Source organism: Salmo salar, chromosome 03 (genome assembly GCF_965601325.2).
Source record: "Salmo salar chromosome 03, fSalSal1, whole genome shotgun sequence".
In the NCBI taxonomy this organism is placed as follows: domain Eukaryota; kingdom Metazoa; phylum Chordata; class Actinopteri; order Salmoniformes; family Salmonidae; genus Salmo; species Salmo salar.
In genome coordinates, this window is record NC_138293.1 from 17,416,279 (window position 1) to 17,441,197 (window position 24,919).

General features: G+C 44.4%; 1 protein-coding gene across 2 annotated transcripts in view; it reads left to right on the forward strand.

The window, feature by feature from the left end:
* rc3h1b (ring finger and CCCH-type domains 1b) overlaps positions 1-24,919 on the forward strand; it is a 30,331-nt gene that overhangs the window by 205 nt on the left and 5,207 nt on the right. The window contains exons 2-19 of one of the 2 annotated variants that reach the window (XM_014190147.3): positions 1,782-2,144; positions 7,359-7,479; positions 7,597-7,836; positions 8,190-8,365; positions 8,699-8,899; positions 9,833-9,965; positions 14,754-14,872; positions 15,096-15,208; positions 17,155-17,397; positions 17,505-17,716; positions 17,946-18,325; positions 19,311-19,469; positions 21,906-22,061; positions 22,523-22,736; positions 22,921-23,014; positions 23,111-23,207; positions 23,391-23,573; positions 24,216-24,316. In XM_014190147.3, coding sequence (XP_014045622.1) covers positions 1,914-2,144; positions 7,359-7,479; positions 7,597-7,836; positions 8,190-8,365; positions 8,699-8,899; positions 9,833-9,965; positions 14,754-14,872; positions 15,096-15,208; positions 17,155-17,397; positions 17,505-17,716; positions 17,946-18,325; positions 19,311-19,469; positions 21,906-22,061; positions 22,523-22,736; positions 22,921-23,014; positions 23,111-23,207; positions 23,391-23,573; positions 24,216-24,316 — 3,173 coding nt within the window. In that variant the 5' untranslated portion in view covers positions 1,782-1,913. The remainder of the gene's footprint in view (positions 1-1,781; positions 2,145-7,358; positions 7,480-7,596; positions 7,837-8,189; positions 8,366-8,698; positions 8,900-9,832; positions 9,966-14,753; positions 14,873-15,095; positions 15,209-17,154; positions 17,398-17,504; positions 17,717-17,945; positions 18,326-19,310; positions 19,470-21,905; positions 22,062-22,522; positions 22,737-22,920; positions 23,015-23,110; positions 23,208-23,390; positions 23,574-24,215; positions 24,317-24,919) is intronic. The other variant, XM_014190150.3, reaches the window with a different exon arrangement.

A 24,919-nucleotide genomic window follows, 5' to 3' on the forward strand; every position in this document is an offset into this window, starting at 1 on the left:
ACGCCTAGTTTCTGAGCTAGCCTAGCGTACTAATGCCAGCTAGCATAACTGAGAGCTAGCATTAGCGTCCCAGACAGCTCGCTAAGTACGTAGCAGTACGTTAGCTGGCTAGCTGCAATTTATTTGCCAACATTCTGCAACCTGGTTTAGCGATTTGATTGCCACACCATTAGTAGCTAACGTTAGCTAGTTAAATAATTGATGTTGAGTTAAGTAGACGTCTAAAACACGAGCTAAATACCAAAACTAAATAGCTAGTTAGATACAAAATATTAGATATTGCCACATGCAATTCTGGTTGGTTAGCTTGAACGATTCCCTTGCAGCTAGTCATTTGTTGTACTTGTAACTAATGTAACTAGTTATATAATGAGCTAGCTTTAAGTACATTCGTAAGTTTAGTACATTTGTTGTTTCCGTGTCAGTCATGAAACCATCTAACCTTAACTAGCTAACTGCTAACATAATGTCCCATCGCTAACGTTGTTTACCTAGTAACTTAGCTAGCCAGTTATCTAACGTTAGCTAGCTAAAGTAACGTTAATTTACGCTCGAATTTAACACCAAATATGTAGCTACTTGCCAGGTAACTAGCCGTTATGTGATGATAATGTAACGTTGCGTGTTTAACTAGCTAATTGTTATTTTAAATAAAAAACAATATATATTGATGTAGCTATATCCTGCATGATCAAATTGTTAGCTAAAACTGTTAGCTAGATCATTCTGCGCAGCATAGCTAGCTAACGTTAAGTTACCTCAAGCACAAACAGTAGTAACTAGCTACGCCTCCTCTTTGTCTACTACTTGCCAGGCCATAGGCTAACAATGCCAGTCGTTGTTTTGTTCTGTTATTTGGCCATGAGTTGCCAGCCATTTATTATTTATCTGAAGACTGAATTTCCTGGCTCTCTGAAAATTATTGAACCATCTAGAACAGATGTAATCAGATAGTTGGTTAAAGCCGACACTGGATGGTGATCATGCTAACTAACGTTATTCAGCTTGCCGGTGGATTGTCTTTTTAGCTAACCGTTTTGAATTTGTAAGGGCATTGAACTGACGTTATTCAGCTTGCTGGTGGATTGTCTTTTTAGCTAACCGTTTTGAATTTGTAAGGGCGTTGAACTCATTCACCTGGTGCAGCTAACCAGCATATCTTATTGACTATAGACGTACATTTTAAGTTAGCTATCATATTGTGCCTGGTATTATTTTAATAATAATAATACAAATAATATATATATATATATATATATATATTATATATATTAGTAACGACCCTGGGTTTTATATATATATATATATATATATATATTATAAAGCCAATTAGTTAACTGACAGTAACGTTGACAATCTAACGAAAATAACTGACTGGCCAATGGTTTTATTTAACGTTATTTTATTGTTGTAGCTAAATGTAACATTGCTTGCTTGACCTGTGCCAAGAAGATCAATTAGATCCACTATCAGCTCCTGTAGCTTGGGCTGTTTATATTATGTGGCCTGTAGGTATGCAATTTGTTGCCAGCCATTATAGGAAACAATGTTATTTTGGGTCATCTGGGGTGTAATTATTAGTCCAAAATTCAAACAGTTAGAGTTTCTATTGGACAAATTCAGGTGGGTCCCTCCCCGTTAGTTTCTGTTTGCTTCCTAGTGAATACACCCCTGATGTATCAAGGTAATTGGCTCAGCTAATGTCATTGTGCATGAGTCACTGTGTCAATATTATCCACAGGCTATTAACCCACAATGATTGTATTCCTTCTCTCTTTCAGGATTTGTCAGGCGACATGATGCGCATCCACGATGTGTGACAACGTTTGAAGAACAATTAAGTTCTGAAGAAAAATCTTGATTCCAGTGGAATCTTCCATATATTTTTTTCTTTGTAAAAAAACTGTCCAGTGATGCCTGTGCAAGCCCCACAATGGACGGAGTTCCTGCTGTGTCCCATCTGCACGCAGACGTTCGAGGAGACGGTGCGGCGGCCCATCTCACTGGGCTGTGGCCACACCGTCTGCAAGATGTGCCTGAACAAGCTACACCGCAAAGCCTGCCCCTTTGACCAGACAGCCATCGCCACCGACATCGAGCAGCTGCCGGTAAACACAGCCCTACTGCAGCTTGTGGGGGGACAGGTGAGTCTTGAGACCCGGTGGAGGGGAGTGGCTCAATCCGTTTAGAATCTGTTCTTTACCCATCAGTGTTTTGATTTTAGATAGGTTGTCAGGGTCTCTAGAGTTAGGGATACAGGATGGTGGTTAACAACAGAGCACAAATGGGATGCTGGCCTTCTAGGCAAAGTTGCAAAGAAAAAGCCATATCTCAGACTGGTCAATAAAAAGAAAAGACTGAGATGGGCAAAAGAACAGACACTGGACAGAGGAACTCTGCCTACAAGGCCAGCATCCCGGAGTCACCTCTTCACTGTTGACGTTGAGACTGGTGTTTTGCGGGTACTATTTAATGAAGCTGCCAGTTGAGGACTTGTGAGGCATCTGTTTCTCAAACTAGACAATCTAATTAATGTACTTGTCCTCTTGCTCAGTTGTGCACCGGGGCCTCCCGCTCCTCTTTCTATTCTGGTTAGAGCCAGTTTGCAGTTCTGTGAAGGGAGTAGTACACAGCGTTGTACGAGATCTTCAGTTTCTTGGCAATTTCTCGCATGGAATATCCTTCATTTCTCAGAATAAGACTAGACTGACGAGTTTCAGAAGAAAGTTCTTTGTTTCTGGCCATTTTGAGCCTGTAATCGAACCCACAAATGCTGATGCTCCAGATACTCAACTAGTCTAAAGAAGGCCCGTTTTATTGCTTTAATGAGCACAACAGTTTTCAGCTGTGCTAACATAATTGCAAAAGGGTTTTCTAATGAGCAATTAGCCTTTTAAAATGATAAACTTGGATTAGCTAACACAACGTGCCATTGGAACACAGGAGTGATGGTTGCTGATAATGGGCCTCTGTATGCCTATGTAGATATTCCATAAAAAATTTCCAGCAACAAGTCATTTACAACATTAACAATGTCTACGCTGTATTTCTGATCAATTGTATGTTATTTTAATGGACAAACAATGTCCTTTTCTTTCAAAAACAAGGACATTTCTAAGTGACACCAAACTTTTGAACGGTGTGTGTGTGTGTGTGTGTGTGTGTGTGTGTGTGTGTGTGTGTGTGTGTGTGTGTGTGTGTGTGTGTGTGTGTGTGTGTGTGTGTGTGTGTGTGTGTGTGTATAGTACCAGTCAAACGTTGGGACACACCTACTCATTCCAGGGTTTTTCTTTGTTTTTACTATTTTCTACATTGTAGAAAAATAGTGAAGACATCAAAACTATGAAATAACACATGGAATCATGTAGTAACCAAAAAAGTAGCCACCCTTTGCCTTGATGACAGCTTTGCACATTCTTGGCATTATCTCAACCAGCTTCATGAGGAATACTTTTCCAACAGTCTTGAAGGAGTTCCCACATATGCTGAGCACTTGTTGGCTGCTTTTCCTTCACACTGCGGTCTAACTCATCCCCAACCATCTCAAAAGCCCTTACACAGCCTGGTGGTCTGTTGGGTTATTGTCCTGTTGAAAAACAAATGATAGTCCCACAAAGCGCAAACCAGATGGGATGGCGTATCGCTGCAGAATGCTGTCGTAGCCGTGCTGGTAAAGTGTGCCTTGAATTCTAAATAAATCACTGACAGTGTCAGAAAAGCACACCCACACCATCACACCTCCTCCTCCATGCTTCACGGTGGGAACCACACATGCAGAGATCATCCGTTCACCTACTCTGTGTGTCTCAAAGACACGGCGGTTGGAACGGAAAATCTCAAATTTGGACTCGTCAGACCAAAAGTCAGCTTTCCACTGGTCTAATGTCCATTGCTTGTGTTTCTTGGCCCAAGCAAGTCTCTTCTTATTATTGGTGTCCTTTAGTAGTAGTTCCTTTGCAGCAATTCAACTATGAATGCCTGATTCACACAGTTGATGTTGAGATGTGTCTGTTACTTGAACTGAAGCATTTATTTGGGCTGTAATTTCTGAGGCTGGTAACTCGAATTAACTTATCCTCTGCAGCAGGGTCTTCCTTTCCTGTGGCGTTCCTCATGAAAGCCAGTTTCATCATAGCGCTTGATGGGTTTTGCAACTGCATTTTCAAAGTTCTTGAAAATTCCGGATTGACTGACCTTCACGCTGTTTCTCTTTGTTTTTTTGAGCTGTTCTTGCCATAAAATGGACTTGGTCTTTTACCAAATAGGGATATCTTCTGTATACACAACTGATTGGCTCAAATGCATTAAGAAGGAAAGAAGATCCACAAATTATCTTATAACAAGGCACACCTGTTAATTGAAATGCATTCCAGGTGACTACCTCATGAAGCTGGTTGAGAGAATGCCAAGTGTGCAAAGCTGTCATCAAGGCAAAGGGTGGCAACTTTGGAGAATCTCAAATATAAAATATATATTTTTATTTAACACTTTTTTGGTTACTTCATGATTCCGTATGTCTATTTCATAGTTTTGGTGTCTTCACTATTATATTACAATGTAGAAAATAGTTAAAGTAAAGAAAAAGCCTTGAATGAGAGGTGTGTACAAACTTTATACTGTGTGTGTATATATACAGTTGAAGTCGGAAGTTTACATAGACCTTAGCCAAATACATTTTAACTCAGTTTTTCACAATTCCTGACATTTAATCCTAGTAATAAATTCCCTGTCTTAGGTCAGTTAGGATCACCACCTCATTTTAACAATGTGAAATGTCAGAATAATGGTAGAGAATGATTTATTTCAGCTTTTATTTCTTTCATCACATTCCCAGTGGGTCAGAAGTTGACATACACTCAATTAGTATTTGGTAGCATTGCCTTTAAATTGTTTAACTTAGGTAAAACGTTTCGGGTAGCCTTCCACAAGCTTCCCACAGTAAGTTAGGTGAATTTTGGCCCATTCCTCCTGACAGAGCTGGTGTAACTGATTCAGCTTTGTAGGCCTTCTTGCTCGCACACACTTTTTCAGTTCTGCCCACAGATTTTCTTTAGGCCACTCCAATACCTTGACGTTGTTGTCCTTGAGCCATTTTGCCACAACTTTGGAAGTATGCTTGGGATCGTTGTCCATTTGGAAGACCCATTTGCGACCAAGCTTTAACTTACTAACTGATGCCTTGAGAGATGTTGCTTCAATATATCCACATAATTTTCCTACCTCTTGATGCCATCTATATTGTGAAGTGCACCAGTCCCTCCTGCAGCAATGCACCCCCACAACATGATGCTGCCACCCCCGTGCTTCACGGTTGGGATGGTGTTCTTCGGCTTGCAAGCCTCCCTCTTTTTCCTCCAAACATAAGGATGGTCATTATTAGAGGTCGACCGATTAATCGGAATGGCCGATTAATTAGGGCCGATTTCAAGTTTTCATAACAATCAGAAATCGGTATTTTTGGACGCCGATTTGCCCGATTTAAAGTGAAATAATCTGTCTGTAAACAATTGTTGGAAAAATGACTTGTGTCCTGCACAAAGTAGATGTCCTAACCGACTTGCCAAAACTAAAGATTGTTAACATGCCATGTATTCTTTATTGGATGGGTTTTGTTGGCGTTGTAATGACACGGTAGTCTGCCAGTTATGGGATCGATAATTTTGTTGTGAGAGGACATTGCCCAGAAGGGTTTGGCGTGGAATTTGATGCAACGTTCATCTGTGAAGTTGCCAGGCGTTCTGCTAAGACACACTTTCTACTGACTTTTTCCCTCTTTAAAAAGTGAGAAGCTGTGATGATGAAATTTGATTAGACTTGACAAGCTTCAACACGTAGCCAGCCAAGTATGTCAATTACACTTGGGCGGTGTATCGCATATGCCTTGTGCCTGGAGGGGAATTCTGTGCTACGCCACTGCTTATAACTAAGTTAACTATCTAAAATGTGCCAAATAAATTGTCAGCTCAGGGCTCCAGCTATGCGTTTGGTTTGCTAACTTGCTAGCTAAGTCGCTAGCTTGCAAGACCAAGCTTCTTGTTTACATCAGAGACAAGCAATCCCCTCCTGGATCAAGATCCCTGCTCCCTAAATTAGTTTTGTGTGTAAAACAACTTTTTTTTTAATATGTTTGGAATGAAATAGCGCTCCTTGCGCTGCTGGTAATCCTCTATACCCCGGTATGGTACAGGAACAGTATGAAAATCTGTGTACTACTCAACCCTAGTGTCATAATGGTATTATAGCTGTGAGGTGGGCACGGTCACATTTTCTCTGCTCAGTGAGTGTTAGCCTGATGACTCACACTGTTATTATTATTATTCTGCTCCTCTGTCTTTTGCTACATAATTTAGTCTGAGACTGTCATCATTGAAGTCGTTTGTTGTGACAAGAGCTATTGTACAAAGCAGTCAGCGATTTGTATCGTCTCTAACCAATCAGAGTGTCAACGTCAATGACACATTTTCAAACTGCTGCTTTACCCAAGTGTTCTGGCTCTGGCCCAACCCATCGGCTTTCTGGACCAATCAGACAGCCCCGGATGTGTTCGCATTTGGTGAAGGGTCAGCGAGGTACTCGGATCCAGACTCATTTTGGAGAAAACCGTCCGCGGGCGTTGCGTCTCATTTGGCCAGAGCATGGAGTCTGGTTAGCCAGGCAAAATGTCTGTGCCCATTTGAATTACAATTATTCAAATTGGGTTGTGTTCCTTATGCACCCAATAACATGAACTGAAACAGGAGGGACTACCTGGACTTGCCTACCCCAGACCAGCTTATTCCCATTCAGAGCAATCTATGGGTGGGTGGACTAGTGGCTATATTGGGTATGCTGTTTGAAATGTTTGTATAATTGATGGTTATCACACCACACCTCATAATTCTCTACCTTTTTATAAGTTATACATATGATCCAACACTTTTATTGAGCAACCATACTGTGTGGGTGGCCTGTGGCATTCCTGTGGATGTTAGTGCTATTTTAGGCCATTTTAATTCCATGTCACTTCCATGTCACATGTCACAAGTTGGATGAGACAGACAGACATACACCACGGAGTGATTGATCAAACATGAGTAAACACAGTCACAAAGCCCAATTATCTTATGTTAACAATCACTCAAGCACCTTGAAAGAAATGCTAGTGAATTTAGGGACTGCATGCTCAATGCTCCAACACATAACTATTGATTATTAAGTAACCTAATTATATTATAAACTAATAATAAAGTTATTTGTTCAATCATTTGACTGTAAATTAACCCAGTGACACGTTTACCAGCTCATCATCCTATTACAGGTGATGCGTGTTTTAATTTCCTATATTAATATACCATTATGCCTCTGTGTCCTACCTCCAGGTTCCCAAGGTTCAGCCGGTGGCCTTGATCACCAGTCCAGAGGACTCGCTGCACTATGAGGAGGCTAGGCAGTGTGTAGAGGAGCTGGCCCTCTACCTCAAACCCCTCAGCAACAACAGAGGTAACATACACACCACACAAAAATGAACTAACTCTGACTTTGGACAATGATGACAATGCCACTCTCAATGGTGTGTGTCTGTCTCCCTCTCTCCCCCCTCCGTCCTTCTCTCCCCAGGGGTGGGTCTAAGCAGCACAGCCCAGAGCATGCTGAGTCGGCCCATGCAGAGGAAGCTGGTGACCCTGGTCCACTGTCAGCTGGTGGAGGAGGAGGGCCGGGTGCGGGCCATGAGGGCAGCCAGGTCTCTGGGGGAGCGCACGGTCACAGAGCTCATCCTACAGCACCAGAACCCCCAGCAATTGTCATCCAACTTGTGGGCCGCCGTCCGGGCCCGGGGCTGCCAGTTCTTGGGCCCAGGTAAGATGAGAGGAAGTTACACACACGCACCCGCCCTGACTATAACAGAGTTTCTCAAACCTCTCCTTGGAGAACCCCAACTGTTCCATTTGATCTATTCCATAGCTATCAGACCTGATTCAACTAGTGATCTAATCCTCAAGCCCTTGACTAGTTAAATCACTGCTAGTTCAGATCTACAACAAAATTGTGAGATGTTTGGGGGTCCACAAGGTGAGTTTTGAGAAACGCTGTGTTATCCAATGACATTTACTAGTGTAAGTGTTTGTATATGTTGTCTAACTTGCATAACTGTCTGAATTGATGTGTGTATTTGTGGTCTAATAATCCACCTGCTTCCTTCTCCCTCCCAGCCATGCAGGAGGAGGCTCTGAAGCTGGTGCTGCTGGCTCTGGAGGATGGCTTGGCCCTGTCCAGGAAGGTTCTAGTGCTTTTTGTGGTCCAGAGGTTAGAGCCACGCTTCCCCCAGGCCTCCAAGACCAGCATAGGCCACGTGGTGCAGCTCCTCTACAGGGCCTCCTGCTTCAAGGTATGTCTGACTACCTGTATGACATACAGAAACGCAGACCCTGGGTCTGGGTCGTGTTCACTAGGCACCAAACAGGAAACCGGACGGAAACTAGGAGCTACTGACTGAACTTGCCCAACAAGAAGCACAGATTTCTGTTTTCCGTTGCTCAGCGTTTGTAAATGTTTGCTTCGGTGAACATGACCCAGCAAAGGCCTTGTGGTTCCCAAACGTTTTTGTGCCATGACCTCCCAAAATCTTTCTGGACCAGCTGCAACCAACCACCTGATCCTGACCCACCATTTAGAGAAACGGTACCTTAATGTACCCCTCCCTCTCTCCACGGCTGCATAGGTGACGAAGCGCGACGAGGACTCGTCCCTGATGCAGCTGAAAGAGGAGTTCAGGACGTATGAGGCACTGCGGCGCGAACACGACTCCCAGATTGTGCAGATCGCCATGGAGGGCGGCCTCCGCATCGCTCCCGACCAGTGGTCCTCCCTGCTCTATGGGGACCAGTCCCACAAGTCCCACATGCAGTCCATCATCGACAAGGTGTGTGTTACTGGTCCTAGAAGTTGTCATGTACGTCAGGGTTCCCCAATTGGCGTCCCACGGTTGATTTTTATTTTGCCCCCCAGGTTTTCTGAGCCAAAAAATGAAATATTTTCCTAAGAATTCCCACACATAAGAGAGATATTTGTGATCGTATACAAATGTAAGCAATGTTTGAAATTATTATGTTTTAGTGAAATATTATATCTGTTTGGGCTTCTTGCGGTCAATTTGCAGTCTACAAATTAGTTGTAATTATGTTCCAGCCCCCGACCATCCGCTCAAGAAACAAATCTGCCCGCCCTGAATCTAGTTGATGATCCCTGATGTACGTCGTATTGTTAATTACACAGGAGGCTGCTGAGGGGAGGACGGCTCATAATGGCTGGATCGGCGCAAATGGAATGGCATCAAACACCTGGAAACCATGTGTTTGACGTATTTGATACCATTCCACCTATTCCGCTCCAGTCATTACCACGAGCCCATTCTCCCCAATTAAGGTGTCACCAACCTCCTGTGTGGTTCAGTATCAACAAGGTGTGTGTGTGTGTGTGTGTGTGTGTGTGTGTGTGTGTGTGTGTGTGTGTGTGTGTGTGTGTGTGTGTGTGTGTGTGTGTGTGTGTGTGTGTGTCCATTACTTATTCAGACACACATTCACAAAAATCCCACGTTAACTCATGTAAACATCTGCTTATCAGTTTGAATTTGTCTGTATGACACACATGAAAACACATAAGAGACATTGTACTGAGCTTCCACTAAAGGAGCAGCACTCTGTCGCAGTAGAAAACATATTATTTCAACCAATGCTAATAGGATCAAGGAGGACAGGAATGATCATATCCACACAAAGTGGTAGAAGATCCAGGTTCAGGCACTCAGATGCTGATAGGATTTACGTTAACCCTTTCCCATCCTGTGTCCCTCCAGTTGCAAACGCCAGCGTCGTTTGCCCAGAGCGTTCAGGAGCTGACCATCGCCTTGCAGAGGACGGGCGACCCCGCCAACCTTAACCAGCTCCGACCACACCTGGAACTACTGGCCAACATCGACCCTAGCCCCGGTGAGAGAGACACAGACACGCATACTCAACACCTACATTCTTATTCTACCTTCAACAATGAATACAACTGAAAATAGAATTCAGACCAGACATACTGGGGTTGTATTCCATTCCCAAATGTTGCCACCTCCCTCAACCTCCCTTTTTCTGTGTTCCCATTATGGAACTGATAGGGCTAAAATGGATGAAAGCAGTACCAGGAACTTTTGCTTTCCCCTTTTCAGCCCCATCAGATCAGTGAAGGGCAGGGAACACAGACAGAGGGGAGGGAGCTTTCTCTAACTTTCTGGAATTAAATGCTGCCCAGTACTTTCCACTAGTTAAAACCTGTTAGGGCTAGGGGGCAGCATTTGCACGTCTGGATAAAAAAAATGTACCCGATTTAATCTGGTTACTAATCCTACCCAGTAACTAGAATATGCATATACTTATTATATATGGATAGAAAACACCCTAAATTTTCTAAAACTGTTTGAATGGTGTCTGTGAGTATAACAGAACTCATTTGGCAGGCAAAACCCTGAGACATTTTCTGACAGGAAGTGGATACCTGATGTGTTGTATTGCCTTTAAACCTATCCCATTGAAAAACACAGGGGCTGAGGAATATTTTGGCACTTCCTATTGCTTCCACTAGATGTCACCAGCCTTTACAAAGTGTTTTGAGTCTTCTGGAGGGAGATCTGACCGAACAAGAGCCATGGAACGATGATGTCCCATTAGACACCTGGCGCGCGAGTTCATGTTGGGTACCCTCGTTCCAATACGTTATAAAAGAGTATGCATTCGTCCACCTTGAATATTATTCATGTTCTGGTTAAAAAAGGCCCTAATGATTTATGCTATACAACGTTTGACATGTTTGAACGAACGTAAATATATTTTTTCCCCTCGTTCATGACGAGAAGTCCGGCTGGCTTAGATCATGTGCTAACAAGACAGAGATTTTTGGACATAAATGATGAGCTTTTTTGAACAAAACTACATTCGTTATGGACCTGTGATACCTGGAAGTGACATCTGATGAAGAGAATCAAAGGTAATGGATTATTTACATAGTATTTTCGATTTTAGATCTCCCCAACATGACGTCTAGTCTGTATCGCAACGCGTATTTTTCTGGGCGCAGTGCTCAGATTATTGCAAAGTGTGATTTCCCAGTAAGGTTATTTTTAAATCTGGCAAGTTGATTGCGTTCAAGAGATGTAAATCTATAATTCTTTAAATGACAATATAATATTTTACCAATGTTTTCTAATTTTAATTATTTAATTTGTGACGCTGACTTGACTGCCGGTTATTGGAGGGAAACGATTTCCTCAACATCAATGCCATAGTAAAACGCTGTTTTTGGATATAAATATGAACTTGATAGAACTAAAAATGCATGCATTGTCTAACATAATGTCCTAGGAGTGTCATCTGATGGAGATTGTAAAAGGTTAGTGCATCATTTTAGCTGGTTTTATGGTTTTGGTGACCCTGTCTTTGACTTGACAAAACATTACACACAACTCTTGTAAATGTACTGTCCTAACATACTCTAAATTTATGCTTTCGCCGTAAAACCTTTTTGAAATCGTAAAACGTGGTTAGATTAAGGAGATGTTTATCTTTCAAAGGGTGTAAAATAGTTGTATGTTTGAAAAATTTGAATTTTGACATTTATTTGGATTCAAATTTGCCGCGCTTGAAATGCACCTGCTGTTGATGGAGTGCACCACGTGTGGCACGCTAGCGTCCCACCTAGCCCATAGAGGTTAAGTGGTCAAGAATCAATCAATCAGTGTAGAACAGGTTGGGTGTGTTTGTTAGTTGTGTTATCAGACTGATTCAAATAGGCATAACTCACTGGCCCTTAAGACTCATCTCACCCATGGATTTTGACCTATATGTCATTACAATCTTTCAGTATTGGACCATTTCATTTAAGGACTTTTGGTGGGACACACTATTCAACAGCCAGTGAAATAGCATGGCGGGAAATACAAAACAGCAATAATCTCATAATTAAATTTTCTCAAAATCAACTATTTTACACCATTTTAAAGATAAGACTCTCGTTAATCTAACCACATTGTCCGATTTCAAAAAGGCTTTACGGCGAAAGCATAAAATTAGATTATGTTAGGACATAAACTTCACAAGAAAAACCACACAGCCATTTTCCAAGCAAGGACATGCATCACAAAAACCAAAAGTACAGCTAAAATATTCACTAACCTTTGATGATCTTCATCAGATGGCACTCATAGGACTTCATGTTATATAATACATGTATGTTTTGCTCGATAAAGTTCATATTTATATCCAAAAATATTTTACATTGGCGCGTGATGTTCAGAAAATGTATTCCCACCAAAACTTGCGGTGAATATGCACATTAATTTACAAAAATACTCATCATAAACACTGATCAAATTTACAACAGTTATTGAAAGAATTATAGATACACTACTCCTTGACGCAACCGCTTTGTCAGATTTCAAAATAACCTTACGGAGAAAGCACATTGTTCAATATTCTGAGTACATAGCTCAGCCATCGAAGCAAGCTATACAGCTACCTGCCAAGTTCTGGCATCAACAAAACCCTGAATTAGTATTATAAATATTCTCTTACCTTTGCTGATCTTCGTCAGAATGCACTCCGAGGACTCCTACTTCCACAAGAAATGTTTGTTTTGTTCGAAATACTTCATATTTATGTCCAAATACCTCCGCTTTGTTCGTGCGTTCAGATCACTATCCAAAGGCATAACGCGCGAGCGCAGTACCAGAGACAAAGTCAAATAGTTCCATTACCATTCGTAGAAACATGTCAAACGTTGTTTACAATCAATCCTTAGGGTCTTTTTAACATAAAACGTTGATAATATTCCAACCGGACAATAGCGTATTCATTCACGAAGAAAAAGGAGGGGCGTGCTGGCGGGCTCGCGCATCACCAAGTCCTTTGTCCATAGGCAGTCCACTCATTGACTGAGCTCCTATTTTCTGCCCAGTAACAGGAGAAGGATGAAACACGTTTCTAAAGGCTGTTGACAGCCAATGGAAGCCTTAGGAAGTGCAACGTGACCCCACAGACACTGTAGTTTGGATAGGGATTCAAAAGAAGAACTACAATTGTCAGATTTCCCACTTCCTGGTTGGATTTTTCTCAGGTTTTTGCCTGCCATATGAGTTCTGTTATACTCACAGACATCATTCAAACAGTTTTAGAAACGTCAGAGTGTTTTCTATCCAAATCTACTAATAATATGCAAATATTTGACTCTGGGCCCGAGTATTAACTCTCTTTCTTATTGGTCTATTAAATAATTTACTGCCTGGTGATGTCACTCGGCAGGCCAAAACACTATGCCACCAAACCACTCTTACACTAAAAGGGCATTATCATCATTTTCCACTATTTCACAGTGTTATTATTGTGTGTGTGTGTCACACACCTACTCATTCAAGGGTTTTGCTTTATTTTTACTATTTTCTACATTGTAGAATAATAGTCAAGACATCAAAACTATGAAATAACACATATGGAATCATGTATTAACCAAAAAAGTGTTAAACAAATCAAAATGTATTTTATATTTGAGACTCTTCAAAGTAGCCATCCTTTGCCTTGATGACAACTTTGCACACTCTTGGCATTCTCTCAACCAGTTTCACCTGGAATGTTTTTCCTACAGTCTTGAAGGAGTTCCCACATATGCTGAGCATTTGTTGGCTGCTCTTCTTATTGGTGTCCTTTAGTAGTGGTTTCTTTGCAGCAGCTCGACCATGAAGGCCTGATTCACGCAGTCTCCTCTGAACAGTTGATGTTAAGATTTGTCTGTTACTTGAACTCTGTAAAGAATTTATTTGGGCTCTAATTTCTGAGGCTGATAACTCTAATGAACATATCCTCTGTAACAGGGGTAACTCTGGGTCTTCCTTTCCTGTGGCGGTACTCATGAGAGCCAGTTTCATCATAGCGCTTGATGGTTTTTGCGACTGCACTTGACGAAACTTTCAAAGTTCTTGACATTTTCCACATTGATGTCTTAGTGATGATGGACTGTTGTTTCTCTTTGCTTATTTGAGTTGTTCTTGCCGTAATATGGATTTGGTCTTTTACCAAGCTATCTTCTGTATACCACCCCTACCTCACAACACAACTGATTGGCTAAAACGTATTGAAAAGGAAAGAAATTCCACAAATATTAACTTTTAACAAGGCACACCTGTTAATTGAAATGCATTCCAGTTGACTACCTCATGTTGCTGGTTGAGAGAATGCCAAGAGTGTGTAAAGCTGTCATCAAGGCAAAGGGTGACTACTTTGAAGAATCTGAAATATAAAATATGTTTTGATTTGTTTAATCCTTTTTTGGTTACTACATGATTCTATATGTGTTAGTTCATAGTTTTGATGTCTTCACTATTTTTCTACAATGTAGAAAATAGTACAAATAAAGGAAAACCCTTGGAATGAGTAGGTGTGTCCAAACTTTGACTAGTACTGTATATAACAGTACGGTATATAAAAGAAAATCCAGTATTTGACTGCACTGGGCCTTTAAGAGCCCTTTAAGCAATAGCCTATGTATGAAAGAGAGGGTGTGAAGACTATTTGTTTGGTTTAGTACTTTGCGTGCAATGCCTTTTTCAATAATTTATATTGTAATCTTATTGTTATTGCTGACAACAGTCCCAGATGTCCAAGTTATCAGCATCACTATTATAATGTTTCTTATACTCCTTCATGTCAAGTATTTACTCATATCTCCCCTACCCTCTGGCTCTCTAGACGCCCCCCCTCCCACGTGGGAGCAGCTGGAGAAGGGTCTGGTGGCGGTGAAGACGGTGGTCCACGGCCTTGTGGACTTCATCCAGAACCACAGCAAGAAGGGCGCCGACCCTCAACAGGTCCGTCTCTCAATCTGGCTCATTGTCACTGATCAGGGCCCGTATTCATACTGCGTCATCCTGTCCATGTAACCTTATTAATTATGATCTAAATAAAAGGCTAAACTGATCCTGGATCAGCACTCCTACTTTGAGACGTTTTATGAATACTGTTCCAGATATTTGGAATGTTGCACTTAAAAATGACACTATTATTCTATTGGATATGTTTTTCTGTCTCTAGCCTCCCCAGCACAGTAAATACAAGACGTACATGTGTCGGGACATGAAGCAGAAGGGGGGCTGTCCCCGAGGAGCCAGCTGTACCTTCGCCCACTCTCAGGAGGAGCTGGAGAAGTAAGTCCCCCCTCCATCTTCAGAAATATATATTATATATACACTACCGTTCAAAAGTTTGGAGTCACTTAGAAATGTCCTTGTTTTTGAAAGAAAAGCACATTGTTTGTCCATTAAAATAACATTGAATGTATCAGAACTACAGTGTAGACATTGTTAATGTTGCAAATGACTATTGTAGCTGGAAATGGCTGATTGTTATGGAATATCTGCATAGGCGTACAGAGGCCCATTATCAGCAACCATCACTCCTGTGTTCCAGTTAGCTAATCCAAGTTTATCATTTTAAAATGCTAATTAATTATTAGAAAACCCTTTTGCAATTATGTTAGCGCAGCTGAAAACTGTTGTGCTGATTAAAGAAGCAATAAAACTGGCCTTCTTTAGACTAGTTGAGTATCTGGAGCATCAGCATTTGTTGGTTCGATTACAGGCTCAAAATGGCCAGAAACAAAGAACTTTCTTCTGAAACTCGTCAGTCTATTCTTGTTCTGAGAAATAAAGGCTATTGAATGCGAGAAATTGCCAAGAAACTGAAGATCTCGTACAACGCTGTGTACTACTCCCTTCACAGTACTGCGCAAACTGGCTCTAACCAGAATAGATAGTGGGAGGCCCCGGCGCAATTTTTTGCTAAAATTTGTTTACATCCTGGCATTTCTCCTTTGCAAAGATAATCCATCCACCTGACAGGTGTGGAATATCAAGAAGCTGATTAAATGGCATGGTCATTACACAGGTGCAACTTGTGCTGGGGACAATAAAAGCCACTCTAAAATGTGCAGTTCTGTCACACAACATAATGCCACAGATGTCTCAAGTTGAGGGAACCTGCAATTGGCATGCTGACTGGAGGAATGTTTTACAGAGCTGTTGCCAGAGAATTTAATGTTCATTTCTCTACTATAAGCCGCCTCCAACGTTGTTTTAGAGAATTTGGCAAGACATCCAACCAGACCACATGTAACCATGCCAACCCAGGACCTCCACATCCGGCTTCTTCACCTGCGGGGTTGTCTGAGGAGGTGGAGGGGGGATGCTGAGGAATATTTCTGTCTGTAATAAAGCCCTTTTGTGGGGAAAAACTCATTCTGATTGGCTTGGCCTAGCTCCCCAGTGCCCTCCCAGGCCCACCCATGGCTACGCCCCTGCCAGCCATGGCAAATCCATAGATTAGGGCCTAAGTAATATATTTGAATGACTGATTTCCTTCTATGAACTGGAACTCTGTAAAATATTTGAAGTTGTTCAATGTTGCGTTTATATTTGTATTATATAAATATCCACATCTCACAACCAGCACCCTTTGAATTGAAATAAAAAGACTCAGTCATGGACACTTACTGACACTTGTGGCTTCTTTGTGTGATGTATTGTTGTCTCTACCTTCTTGCCCTTTGCTGTTGTCTGTGCCCAATAATGTTTGTACCATGTTTTGTGCTGCTGCCATGTTGTGTTGCTACCATGCTGTGTTGTCATGTGTTGCTGCCTTGCTATGTTGTCGTCTTAGGTCTCTCTTTATGTAGTGTTGTCTCTCTTGTTGTAGTGTGTGTTTTGTCCTATTTATATTGTATTTATTTATATATTTTTAATCCCGGGGCCTTTTGGTAGGCCATCATTGTAAAATAAGAATTTGTTCTTAACTGACTTGCCTAGTTAAGTGAAGGTTAAATAAAACAATAAAAAATGCCACAAACTCTGCTCTCTTTTCCATTTGCATCAATGTACCCAAATCGTATTTTGCTCAGATAACCTCATTCTTAGTTTATAGTCTATGGAGTTATTGCTTAGTAGGCCACTGTTTTAAAACCTATTCCGTTGGTGTAGAGTCAACTATTTTTTTATCTACAGTAGGATGACTTCTGTTTTTATAGCCACTATATAACTACTGTGTTTTACGTTTATAGCAGGCCACTCAGGTCACAAGGATAACTTTATGTTCGTAGGTACCGTAAGATGAACAAGCGTTTGGCGGCTCGCCTCCCTGGCTCATCCGGCCTGCTGTCGGATGACTGTCTCCCTCTGGACATGGGGGTAACCCGGAAACCCTCGCCCCTTACCAACGGCTCGGCTGGACACCCCATGCCCCAGCTCATCACCCGCGGCACGGACGCCGTGACCTACGACCTGTTGTGCAAGCCCAAGATGGACGGCGGGAGCAGCAGCTCCCCGGGATCGCCCCCTGACTCGTAAGTGGGAAACCCACCCAGTTTTAGCTATAAAATCTGGCACTTTTCTTTTTACATTGATGCAAAAACTTGTAGCATTATTCAGAACTCTGTTTTTCTTTCCTCAGTCTGGATTCGGGGCCCAAACAAGGGTTCCTCCAGCCCCCCCTTGCCATGGGCCACCCCAGGGTGCCAGGGGACCCCATGCCCAAACAGATTCCCGTAGGTGTGATGCCCCGGGGGCCTCAGATGTACCCCCAGCAGCTGCCTGACATGTACTACTCCGACTCACGCCCACTGCCCTCCGCCTCCCAGTACGAGCCTTCGCAGTACCCCCAAGGTGAGGCTGAACGTTGATTAAATGTTTTATGTTGTTCAAATGTTTGTTTGTTTGCTGTAGTGCATTTCATTTATTTTATTTGAGGGCGAACATTTTCTGTTTTATTATTTCCCAGCAACTGATTTCAGCTCTGTCAATAGAAAATGTGTTTTGAACCTATGATTTTGCTGAATTACCGATATGAACCTAAAACGTGTAAAGAAAATCAACATGTCAACGTGTCCTCCAGGATACCCCTACCAGCAGCCCCCCCAGTACTCCACCCAGCGCTACATCCGAAGCCTCCCTACCCCCAGCGAGCCTGCTGGACCCCCCTACCAGGACCGCTATCCTGGCTATGGCCCTCCCGAGCGCCCTTACCCAGCTCCCCACTCCACCCCCCCCTACTCCTACCTTCCCCACTATGACACCCGGGGCCGCCACGGCCCTTACCCTGGCCCCCAGCCATACCCCTCGCAGAGGGACGACATGGTGCGGATGAGCCCTGCTCCCCTGGACGTGCCCCCTAACCACCTCTACCACCAGGAGCAGGTGACCAGGGAGAGGTACCCCCCAGAAGGATACTACCCAACTGGGGCCCAGCCCCAATCTATGAGGTCCAACGTCAGGGTGAGTTTGGTTTCTCCACAATCTGTCATATTTCTCTGTGTGTACGTCTGTGGTCAGCAACCCAGGTATGTAGACTTTTGGTTCAGGCCAACAGTAAAACCCTATTCAACCTGTCTAAAGTCTTGATGAGCAGTTGATCAGTTGAGTCGGGGTGTGTTAGCGCGCCCTGTAACACTCCAGGATGGAGGTTGGTGACCGTTGGTGAACATATACACTGACTGACTACTATGTAGTTGTTGTCTTGTGAGCTGCAGCTTCCTTGAGATTTACACTTGTCTCGTTAGTTAACCAGAAGTCTGATATATTTAATCGTTTTAATGATAGTATGCATTTTTATATGCGTGGTACTAATCATTAAGATGCTGGTAGTTTAGTGTCATTATGGAAATACTGAGTATTATGCTCCTCAACATCCACTACACCCCATATACCCCTCAACATCCGCTACACCCCATATACCCCTCAACATCCGCTACACCCCATATACACCTCAACATCCGCTACACCCCATATACCCCTCAACATCCGCTACACCCCATATACCCCTCAACATCCGCCACACCCCATATACCCCTCAACATCCGCCACACCCCATATACCCCTCAACATCCGCTACACCCCATATACCCCTCAACATCCACTACACCCCATATACCCCTCAACATCCACCACACCCCATATACACCTCAACATCCGCTACACTCCACCCCTCATACCCCTCAACATCCACCACACCCCATATACACCTCAACATCCACCACACCCCATATACACCTCAACATCCACCACACCCCATATACACCTCAACATCCACCACACCCCATATACACCTCAACATCCACCACACCCCATATACACCTCAACATCCACCACACCCCATATACACCTCAACATCCACCACACCCCATATACACCTCAACATCCACCACACCCCATATACACCTCAACATGTCTGATAAACTGTGTCCTGTGGTGTGTTATCTAGGAGCAGTACAGACGCTCCTCCCAGCCCAGCCTGGACTACCTGCACCACCGCCGCAAGGAGCTGATGGCCCAACTAGAAGAGAGGAAGGTCATCTCCCCACCACCCTTCGCTGCCTCCCCCACCCTTCCCCATGCCTTCCCTAGTGACTACCCCCCAGAGGTAAGACCAACACACACAACTTAGGTCACTCAGGATCAACACATTAAAGCAGGGGTTCTCAAAGTGGGTTCTCTTTCAGTCGACTCGGTCCGACATCTCACTATGGGACGGTGTGTAAACCAACTAACTCGAGGTAGCACTCACGGCTGGGTTATCTTTTACGGGGGAATTTTAAAGGGATGGTGCTTCAATGCTGGGTAACACACTGAAGAAAAAGCACCGTTCGTGCTAGCCAAACAAACCATACGGCCGTTTAGCCCAGAGGTTGCTTGCTAAAACACGATGGGTACTGACAGAAAGCTACAGACCCTGGGTAGAAGTAGCAAAGATTTGTGGGAACCTGCTATTAGCGGGATGCTAAAGCAGTGGAGCTAGCTAGCTAACAACACCAGTTGTGTGTAGGCCAGGCAACAGGTGTACTGTAGCTAGCCGACGACAAAAGGTGCTGCTAACAAACTGAGGTAACTTCACTCGATAAAGTGAAGCTGATGATAGCAGAATTCCTGAAAATACTAAATAAGCCACCCAATGCTCCGTGGTGGGGTGGTAACCCACACCGAGAGGAACAGTTAAGTTGAGAAGAAAGCTGCTTAACGGGCTAGTAACCAGATAGTAACCAAATAGACATGCGAAGTGGCATAGAATGAGGAAACCAGAGCAGTGCAGAGTGTTATATAGACATGCAGGGTGTACACCCACAATCCTCTGGTTGGGCATGATTTGAATAATGCTTCAACCAATGACCCACAAAAGAGGGCGTGTCCCATAGTGAGGTGTCTTCCTCATCTCCTTCAGAGAACCGGGGTTACATAATGTAACCCAAAGGTCTGTGGCGGTACTGCAGGGGGTCCGCGGCAAGATCTGAAAAATATACTATATCACTAACCAAATCTTAAGTGACATTTGGCCAAGGAATCCATGGAATAAGTTTAAAGTGTGTAATACAATGTAATATTATGAATCAACAATCTATGTTCTTAACCCTGGGCAACATGGGCCTGGGAGGCTACCAGGGATATTGGTATCCACAGTACTCCACCAATTATCACTTTTTCCACTTTAAACTATTCCCCAAAACTATTTTGCATAAATACACTGTATTTTAAGCTTTAAAACGGCAAAGTTTTCTCTCTACCTCGTGGCAAAAAGTGTATAATTACAGGATATTAGCTTTAAAGCTGCAACAACAAAAAATATCTCATGAAAACATTTGTAGAATTGTTGGGAATTATCTTGAAAACTGCAACATTTTCTCTCTGATGCCAAGAGGCCTTTTTAAATGTTCTATCCTCTGTCAATACACTTGGTTTGTCCAGCCATGCACTGCAGACGTCATAGTACAACTCCTTGTAGACTATTTTTATTGCACTCGAGTTGTGTTCTGATTGTGAGAGGTCCCTGATAAATTTGCTATCACAAAATGGGTCCCCAGCCCAAAAAGTTTGCGAACCCCTACATTAAAGAGTCAGAGCTCTGCGTGGTAAAGACCAAAAACAAACTGTTACTGTTGATAAGTGTAAGCCTTCCAAACTCCCAACTGGGAGGATTAATGTCGTGACATTATCTAATTGGGAAGTGAAACTAGAATCATTTTATAACATTTACAAAACAGGGCTTTTGATGCTGTTTTAGCTATGACACTCATTTATCTAGCGACGACCCTGTTTCACAAAAAATATACTATTTTATATTATTCTGCCCTGTATGACACTTTTTTCTAAAATGCCTTTTAGCACGTTCAAGTTGTTTCCAAGTTAGCGTTGCTATACAGTATTGTTAGCGTTGCTGCACAGTGTTGTTAGCGTTGCTGTACAGTATTGTTAGCGTTGCTGCACAGTATTGTTAGCGTTGCTGTACAGTGTTGTTAGCGTTGCTATACAGTATTGTTAGCGTTGCTGCACAGTGTTGTTAGCGTTGCTGTACAGTATTGTTAGCGTTGCTGCACAGTATTGTTAGCGTTGCTGTACAGTGTTGTTAGCGTTGCTATACAGTATTGTTAGCGTTGCTGTACAGTATTGTTAGCGTTGCTGCACAGTATTGTTAGCGTTGCTGTACAGTGTTGTTAGCGTTGCTATACAGTATTGTTAGCGTTGCTGCACAGTGTTGTTAGCGTTGCTATACAGTATTGTTAGCGTTGCTGCACAGTGTTGTTAGCGTTGCTGCACAGTGTTGTTAGCGTTGCTGCACAGTGTTGTTAGCGTTGCTATACAGTGTTGTTAGCGTTGCTGCACAGTGTTGTTAGCGTTGCTGCACAGTGTTGTTAGCGTTGCTGCACAGTGTTGTTAGCGTTGCTGCACAGTGTTGTTAGCGTTGCTGCACAGTGTTGTTAGCGTTGCTGCACAGTGTTGTTAGCGTTGCTGCACAGTGTTGTTAGCGTTGCTGCACAGTGTTGTTAGCACGAGTAACTTACTAACAAACCTGTGTCTGCCTCCGTAGTATGGGGAGGAAAGCTCCAAAGCCTTTGGGAAGTGCAGGGAGCCGGACTACGCGGGCCAGTATTCTCCCTGGTCCTGTGACACTATCGGCTCCTATATTGTCACCAAGGACGCCAAGCCCAAAGACATCATGGTGCCCGGTGCCATGGAGATGATGGTGAGTGACAGCTGGAATAGTGGCGGTGTGTCTTAGTGAGTTTCTGAAAGTATTACTGGTTCAGTTATCACAGGAACAGTGTTGAAAATGTCCTTGATTGGGAGGATTTTAGCTTTCTTTCGGCCCTTCTACCATCCCTTTTTCTTCTCATTCTTTCTCTCTTCCTGTCTTTTCCTCCTTCACCATCTTCCCTCCCCCTGTCTCTCCCTTATTCGTTTTTCTGATTCGCTCTGCGTGAGAGCATCTGTTAAATGGCTAGTTGTTCTGTCCATTTTGTCATTATTGTATTTCACTCTGGATGAATGTCTGCTAAATGTCCCCCCACACATCCATACCATTATTTTTCTCCCCCCATCTATCTGTAGAATGACTGTTCAATTATTGTTCAATTGAGGGCCTGCTACTCTTACTGACTAAATTAGAGGCCTGCTAAATGACACTTGTAAATTCTGCCCCTGTAGAATGTGGATGGTAAAGGTCTACGGGGGGAGCCCTCCATGGAGGCCCAGGCCAGGCGGGGGGCGGAGGTAAAAGACGACGACCCCATCATCCCCTTCGGCCCCCAGCCCACCGTGTCGCGCTTCGGGGCCATCTCACGCACCTCCAAGACAGGCTACCAGACGACAGGCCCCGTGCAGGCCATGGCCTCCGCCCAGGGACCCAAGCACATGGCCGGTAGGGAGACCAATCAATTTATTTACAACTTTACTTTGATCAATCTGTCATCTGGGTTGAGCTCATTAGAGGTCGCAACAGAAGACTTTAGTAAATGAGCATATTGGACAAATGAATATGACCGAGTGGAAATCGTGTTTAAGACATAGGATTTGGTGGTTAACTTGTCGTTGTCCGCCCACAGCAGAGTTCTCCTATGGGCAGCACGGAGGCTGGGGCAGCGCCTCCTACCCCTCCCACCAGACTGGCTCCTCCTCTCAGGGACACTTCAGTGAAAAGTACGACCAAACACTCTCATCACTGCACCCATCCATCTATTAATGCGTTATGTATCAGTAACTCTGATGGCTTGGGTCTCTTCTCCCCTCTCTCAGGCTGCCTATGCCAGCTCAGGACAGAGAGCATCTGAAGATTGAGCTCCAACAGGTCAACCAGCAGATCACCCAACAGACCCAGATCCATGGCATGGAGGTGGGTATTCTCACAAACACACACAGATATGGGACAAACACAACCTTTTGCATTGAAAACAATTAAGGCAAAAACTTTTTTGGTGTGGGGGCAACCAAGCGTGTAAGTAATGGTAGAGAAGGGGTTATTTGTTGGGAAAAGACTGACCTGATTAACCCTGAACTGCCTCTTCCCCATCCTCAGAGGGAGGTCAGTGCCCTGGCGGCCCAGCCCTCCCAACCATGTGAGAATCAGGGCCAGCAGGGGAAGTGGCCCGGTCCAGCGGGGGTTTCCAGCAACGCTGCCTTGGTGTCCAGCGAACAGCTCAGCATGGAGCTGCACCAGGTGGAGAGGGAGATTGGCAAGAGGACCCGCCGGATGGCCATGGTGCGGGAGAGATGGAGGGGACAACTGTAGTTAGTCTGCCTGTTACAATGGGAATTCTTCTGCTCTGCTCACAACGCCCTATAGCAGTGGTTCTCAATCCTGGTCGTGGGGAACCCCAGGGCTGCACATTTTGGTTTTTGCCCTAGCACTACTCACCTGATTCAACTCATCATCTGGCTTTGATTTGAATCAGGTGTGTAGTGCTGGCGGGCGGACAGGCGTACAGGCGGGCGGGCACAGACAGACAGGCGTACAGGCGGGCGGGCACAGACAAACAGGCGTACAGGCGGGCGGGCGGGCACGGACAAACAAGCGTACAGGCGGGCGGGCACGGACAAACAGGCGGGCGGGCACGGACAAACGGCCGTACAGGTCAGCAGGCACAGACAGAAATGGGCACAGACAGAAACGGGCGGACAGGCGCAGGCGGGCGGACAGAAATGGGCGTGCGGGCGGACAGAAATGGGCGTGCGGGCGGACAGAAATGGGCGTGCGGGCGGACAGAAATGGGCGTGCGGGCGGTCAGAAATGGGCGCGCGGGCGGACAGAAACGGGCGCAGATGAGCGGACAGGCAGGCAGACGGACAGGCACAGGCAGACGTGCCACTGTGAGCTGACAGTGTATTGATATGGTCTCTACAGGACAGCCAGGTGGCTCATGAAGTCCAGTACAAGATGAAGTCTGCACAGAATGGCCAGCAGGACCACAAGACCCAGCTGGAGGAGATTGCTCTGGCCCTCGGGTGAGTGGACACACATACACACACCTCAGCAGGACAGCATGTCATTGTACATGGAATGATCTTATGATCGTAACCCTCTCTCTGTCGCACTCTCTGTCGCGTTCTCTCCTTGCTCTCTCTCTTCTCTCTCCTTGCTCGCTCTCGCTCTCTCTCCTCGCTCTCGCTCTCTCTCCTCGCTCTCGCTCTCTCTCCTCGCTCTCGCTCTCTCTCCTCGCTCTCGCTCTCTCTCCTCGCTCTCGCTCTCGCTCTCTCTCCTCGCTCTCGCTCTCTCTCCTCGCTCTCGCTCTCTCTCCTCGCTCTCGCTCTCTCTCCTCGCTCTCTCTCCTCGCTCTCTCTCCTCGCTCTCTCTCCTCGCTCTCTCTCCTCGCTCTCTCTCCTCGCTCTCTCTCCTCGCTCTCTCTCCTCGCTCTCTCTCCTCGCTCTCGCCCTCTCTCCTCGCTCTCGCCCTCTCCTCGCTCTCGCCCTCTCTCCTCGCTCTCGCCCTCTCTCCTCGCTCTCGCCCTCGCTCTCGCCCTCTCTCCTCGCCCTCGCTCTCGCCCTCTCTCCTCGCTCTCGCCCTCTCTCCTCGCTCTCGCCCTCTCTCCTCGCTCTCGCCCTCTCTCC